The sequence below is a fragment of the Orycteropus afer genome, unplaced genomic scaffold, assembly GCF_000298275.1.
Source record: "Orycteropus afer afer isolate SDZICR_OR568_19922 unplaced genomic scaffold, OryAfe1.0 scaffold00683, whole genome shotgun sequence".
Lineage (NCBI taxonomy): Eukaryota > Metazoa > Chordata > Mammalia > Tubulidentata > Orycteropodidae > Orycteropus > Orycteropus afer.
In genome coordinates this window covers 992,035-998,551 of record NW_006922270.1, presented here as the reverse complement: position 1 = coordinate 998,551, position 6,517 = coordinate 992,035, and the positions used below count along the sequence as shown (strand labels likewise).

The 6,517-nt window shown below is 39.2% G+C and overlaps 1 protein-coding gene across 1 annotated transcript; it reads left to right on the top strand.

The window, feature by feature from the left end:
- The first annotated feature begins 3,846 nt into the window (after nt 1–3,846).
- On the top strand, nt 3,847–5,733 carry LOC103210971 (probable ATP-dependent RNA helicase DDX53). Its single transcript, XM_007956881.1, has one exon. The coding sequence runs from the start codon at nt 3,847–3,849 to the stop codon at nt 5,731–5,733; it is 1,887 nt and encodes a 628-aa protein (XP_007955072.1).
- The last annotated feature ends 784 nt before the right edge of the window (nt 5,734–6,517 follow it).

Below are 6,517 nucleotides of genomic sequence, written 5' to 3'. Positions count from 1 at the left end.
GGCACTTGACCGCTAACCAGAAGGCTGGCGGTTCAAACCCACCAGCCACTCCTCGGAAGGAAGGTTGGGCAATCTACTTCTGTAGTGATACTTCCTGGGAAACCCAATGAGGGGTTGCTATGAGTCGGATCCGACTTGACAGCAAATAACAACAACAACAAAAGCAACCTTAAAGTGCACTGATCTGTACTCAAGGGTTTATAACCACCCCTCATTCCTCTCTATGACCTTCCTTCACTTCACTTTGATGGCTTCTTCTATTCTTCCATATAACCAACATAAAACATCAGAAGCAGAAACAAGTTGATTGTTCATTCATAATAGAGGGGAAGGGGCCCCTATGCACAAGTCAAGAAATAGTTTGGGATTTATACTCTCACTGACTTACTGAGTACCATGATCAAGTCCAGAAAGATTTCAGGGCCTCAACATCATTGCCTCTATAATAAAGGGATAAAACAAGATGACTTCTGACAAATCCAACATCTATAGAATTCAGTGGTTCTGTAGTATAGATGAAGGCAAAAGAACAGAGAGATAAACAGCCTGCTAAGTAAAAGCCACATGTGACTAAACAAATTTCCTTTTCTAATGGCTAATGAACCAGAAGATATTGAGAATGCTTTAAAACTCCTAGCATAATTCAGAGAGAAATGTGGAGAGTTTGTAATGTGACTTGGTCACAATATATCTGGTTGAATATCCAAGTGAAAAACATTGATTAGAGAATCTATGTTTATCAAAAAGGATATTTTTCCAAATTGTATTAAGGGACAATAATAGTTGTGCAAGACACCAATAAGAATTGCATTTTCAAGGGGTTGAGCCCTTGATTGACTGGAGTTAATTACTCACTTCCAAAAAAACAGAACATGAAAAGGGCGTAATAATAACTTAATAGTGGAGAAATCTGGCTAACACCACTTTACCAAGTGATCAGGGTTAACATCACCAGTGATGGATCATGTTGATGTCAGGTGTGGCCACACACACATAAGATAAGATCACTTCACCTTGTGGTATCTCCCTAACCCCAGGGTAATCATGTGAAAATACATCAGGCATACACAGTTTGACAGATATTCCACAAAATACCTGACCATTACACCTCAAAACTCTCAAGGTTATAAAAAACTAGGAAAGATTAAGAAACTGTCACAGACAAGCCATGACAACCAAATGCAATGTGGTATTCTGGACTGGATCCTGGAACAGAAAAAATACATTAATGGAAAATTGGTGATAAAAAGCCTAAAGTTCAATTTACAGTAATATGCAATGTTTATTTCTTGCATTTGACAAATGTGCCATTGTAATGTGATTATTTAAGATTATGGAAAACTGAAATTCATTGAAGGGTATACTGGACTCCCCTGTACTATTTGTACAACTTTTCCATGAATCCAAAATTATTGAAAATAAAGTGTTTATTTTAAAAATATGAGGAAGGGCTCTACTAATAGATTTGAGGAATTTTGGGCTGAACAGTTGTATGTCTCAATGCTTATAATACTCAGAGCTCCTGGGATACCTAACATGCACTGTGACTCTAAAAGAGGGGATGTAGAGTACTGAATTTCCCAAATATATCTAGCTAGGAGATTTTTCTATTTCTTCAAAAAACATATTTTAGGTAAATGCTTATGTAAAGAAGATGTCTCCCAATAAGTCATATATTTGTGACACGAGTCCTATACTCAGCCACATCCAAATTTTAATCAGCAACTTTGGCTGAAAGATAAATCTGTCATGGACATTACATTTGCAAAGACTTGAAACTGGAGGATAATATGATAAGTAAGAGAATCAGCATTAAAATGATATTTAATAAGTTGCATCAATTGTCTAGTAGCATAGTGCCTAAGGCACTTAACTGCTAACCAGAAGGCTGGCGGTTCAAACCCACCAGCCACTCCTCAGAAGGAAGGTTGCATGATCTACTTCCGTAGTGATACTGCCTTGGCAACCCAAGGAGGGGTCGCTATGAGTCGGGTCCGACTTGATGGCACCTAACAACAACAACAACAAGTGAAATGAGTATAAAAGTTTAGATATATAGTCTACTTTTAGGAGCGCTGGTTGTGTAGTGGGTAAGCATCTGGTTGCTAAACAAAGGGTTGGTGGTTCAAATCCCCCAGCTGCTCCATGGTAGGAAGATGAGGCAATCTATTTCTGTAAAGATTTACAGCCTTGGAAACCCAGTGGGGGTTGCTATAGGTCGGAATCAACTTGATGGCAGTGGGTGGTTTTTAGGTAAATAAGAAAAACGGAAAAATTGATCATGGAAGTACAGGATGAGGAAGAATAGACTTAAACTCCATCATGTAACTATGACCTGTTTTGTGTCTTAGGAGTTCTCAGGTAGAATTAATAGAGCTGTTGTGCCCAGTGAAGAGGACTCAGTAGTAGTAGTAGTAAGAATATATCTACAGAATTTTTTGTTCAGTTTTATTTGCTATATTATAAAAGGTCCTCAATGAATCATTTCCAAAAGAGAGGGAACAAGATGGTGTGTGTCTCAGAAATCATGTCATATCAAGAAATGTTGAATAAACAGGATATTTTTATTTTGATGAACACAGGCCTTAAGGTGATTTGACAGTGGCCCTTAAGTACACATGGATACAAGAAGGATCCAAACTTATTCCTGTAACTTCAGAAACCAGAAGAAGGATCTAAGGCAGTAGGAGGAGATTTAGCTCAATACCATCTTTGTATCTATTAGAACTGCCTCGTAATGGAACGGACATCAGTGACAGAAAGTAAGCTTCCTGCCTCTGAGACAAAGGCTTGGATGTTCACATGTCTAGATTGCTGTCAGAATGTCTTCTGCATTGCTCGTAATAAATGACTTCTATACAGCCTTCTAGTGCTAAGATCTCTGAATCTATGAATCCACAGGGAGAGAAAAAAAAAAGAGAAGCCATTGAAACACTTCCCTAAGGTTCCTTAGACACTACTCTACCTTCCTTCCAAGCAATCATCATCCCTGAAATTGGATCTGGAAACTTCTTGAACAAGTGTTACAGTTTAGTTGGAGACGCAGAGGCAAAATGCCACCTCTGAGCATGCACCTGTGAGATTTCTGACATCAGGGGAAAATTACCCAATAAGTAAGGTAAGCACAGGCTTGCTTGCGCTTACTTACTAATCAGTAGTGAAAATTTTCACATGGGCTTACCCACGTGGTGAAAAACATGTGACACTGTTCACTATAGATTAGTAACTAAGCACAAGTAAGCCTGTGCTTATCTGTCTTATTGGGTAATCCGTCACTGGGTATAATCTAATTTTTTTTTTTAAATAAACTAAACCCACTGCCATGGAGTCCATTCAACTACTAGCAACGCTTGGGTTCCCGAGGAGGTATCACTAAGAAAGTAGATCCCCTGATCGTCCTCTGACGAGTGGCTGGTGGGTTTGAACTGCCAGCTTCTGGTTAGCAGTCAAGTGCCTTAGGCACAGAGAGAGAGAGAGAGAGAGACAGACTATATAACCAACTTCAGAGCTTGCTTCAAATCTGCTCAACACTTGAAGAGGCAGAACTCTCAGGGTGCTGTAAGAGTCTTCAAAGTCAGGCCCTAAGAGTTAACTGCCTCTTTAAATGTTGCGTTATAGGCTCCTCCCTTAACTCTACCTAGTTCCAGCCCAGTGATTGGTCAGGCTGTCAAGGCCACGCCCTGAGGCCACATGGCATAATAGTTCCTTAGGCAACCATTGTTGTGACTACCTTGAGTGGGTGCTACTAACTGCCCATACCAGAGCCTGCTTAGCAAGAAACACCTCAGCCGGATCTACCAACCAGATGTAAGCAGAGGGCCTGCGCCAACTTGGCCACGACTCGCAATGTCTCGGGCCACGGGGCAGAAGCAGACGTTGCCTAATCAAAGCGGTCCTGAGGCCCGCAGAGATGGCTGGGGTACGAGAAACAGCAACTGGAGCAGATCATCTCCCTACCTGGAGCCTGGGGCTTCTGGCTCCCGTGACCCACCTCTCTGCTTTCACATGAGAAACGATCTGATCGGCATTGTGATTGGTCGCGGTGGATCAAAAATCAAAGATATTCAAGGTACAACAAATACGCGAATACACATAGTAAGAGGTGATACTGAAGCAGAAGTAAAAATTTTTGGCAGCCAGATCATGAAAGCAAAGGCTAAGTCAATTATAGAAACTCTTATTAAAAAACAAGAAGAAACTCACAATTTAGAACAGGATGCTAATAATATTACTGCCCACTCTTCTGCTGGGAAAGATTCAAGTACAGATACGATCAGTAGAGAAGTTAAGCCATTTATAGATTGGGATCAGGTTCGTGCAGAATTTGTCCAGTGGGAGAGCAAAAAGTGGGCAGATTTACCACCAATTAAGAAGAACTTTTACATAGAATCTATACCAACGTCTTCAATGTCACAAATCCAAGTAGATAACTGGAGACGTGACAATTTCAATGTCATGTGCGATGACTTGAAAGATGGCGAGAAACGTCCTAATCCCAATCCAACTTGTACCTTTGAAGATGCCTTTCAAAATTACCCTGAAATTATGCACAGCCTTAAAAAAGCAGGGTTTATAAAGCCAACACCAATCCAAGCACAAGCATGGCCAATTGTTTTACAAGGAATAGATCTCATAGGCGTTGCCCAAACCGGAACCGGCAAAACATTGTCCTATCTAATGCCTGGGTTTATTCATCTCGATTCTCAACCAATAGCTAGAGACAAAAGGAAGGGACCTGGCATGTTGATCCTTACACCAACCAGAGAATTAGCTCTACAGGTAGAAGCTGAATGTTTTAAGTATTTGTATAAAGGTCTTAAAAGTCTTTGTATATATGGTGGTGGGAATAGAGAAGCACAAATACATGACATTGCCAACGGTGTAGATATCATTATTGCAACTCCTGCACGACTAAATGATCTGCAAATGAGTAACTCTGTCAATCTCAAAAGCATAACCTATTTGGTGTTAGATGAGGCAGATAAAATGCTTGATTTGGGGTTTAAATCCCAGATAATAAAGATTTTATTAGATGTGCGCCCAGATAGGCAAACAGTTATGACCAGTGCTACTTGGCCGGATAGTGTTCGTCAACTTGCAAAATCTTATTTGAGAGAGCCTATGATTGTATATGTAGGAACTCTGGATCTAGTTGCAGTAAATACAGTACAGCAAAATATAATTGTTACCACAGAAGAAGAAAAACGATCTCTTATCCAAAAGTTTCTGGAAAGTATGTCACCCAAAGACAAAGTCATCGTATTTGTCAGCAGAAAACTTATTGCTGATGACTTGTCAAGTGATTTAAGTATCCAAGGTATGCATGTACAGTCACTGCATTGTAACAGAGACCAGTGTGATCGAGAAGAAGCATTAGATGATTTTAAAAGTGGAAAAGTGAAAATACTGATCACTACTGATTTAGTATCCCGTGGTCTTGACATTCAAGATGTCACACACGTATACAACTATGATTTCCCACAGAATATTGAAGAATATGTCCACAGAGTGGGACGTACTGGAAGAGCAGGGAGGACTGGCATATCAATTACCCTTATCACTCAAGATGATTTCAAGATTGCCCCTGAACTGATTAAAATTCTGGAAAGAACAAATCAGGTTGTCCCAGAAGAGCTTGTGACAATGGCTAAAAGAGTCAAGGAACATAAACTAAAAAAGGGGACAGAAAAAAAATCCAAAAAATCTCAAAGAAAATCTGAGAAGTTGTATTGATAACTCCATTGAAATATTGCACCAGGCTACTAAAAGATTCAAGATTTGTTAAAGATATGCAGTATTTAAGATACATACGCACTTATTGAAAACATACTGGCAACTTGAAGAGACGTGATCAGGTCTTAAAATAATACTGTTAAGCATCTGATGTCATGGAGTTCTTTAATAAAGTTAAAAGCATTTTACTTGAATGTTATGTGTTTAAAGTTTTGTTTCATCTATAAGCCTGCCTTGTCCATTTGCGTCGGCCCTAAAATACTTAGTAGAAGACAATGATGGTACTATTCCTGCTTAAAAATAGTTATGCTGAATAGAAGCAGATTTTTTCATTTTTATCCCTGTCAAAAAATTCTCTCCTCCAGTTGTTGGCGCCACAACAATTCCTAAAATCTTCTCCATTATCATCCTCTATTTCTTTTCAGTTCCTCAGAAATTCTGAAGCTTACAGAGTATTTCACAGTTCTATTTTATCAAATAGATGTGACCAACAGAGCGTAATGCCTGATCCACTGAGAATCAGACCTTCATATGAACTCTATCACTAACCATTAATTAAAAATTCTGGGGAGGTCACTTGCCTTCTCTGGCCTCAATTTCTGTCCTCTAAAAATGGAATGGTTATATTCCTTCTCCTTTAAAATTCTGTGATGGTATAACCAAACTTGCATACCCCAGTCTATTAATATACTATTTTCCAGTCTATGTAAAAATCACATCTTTGGTTAATAAATTGAAGAAAGAGACCTTTTTAAATGGCCAGAACAGTGCATTCTGTATTTTT

Excerpts from the sequence above, each read along its gene's own strand:
- LOC103210971 (XM_007956881.1), top strand. The coding sequence starts at position 3,847 with ATGTCTCGGGCCACGGGGCAGAAGCAGACGTTGCCTAATCAAAGCGGT.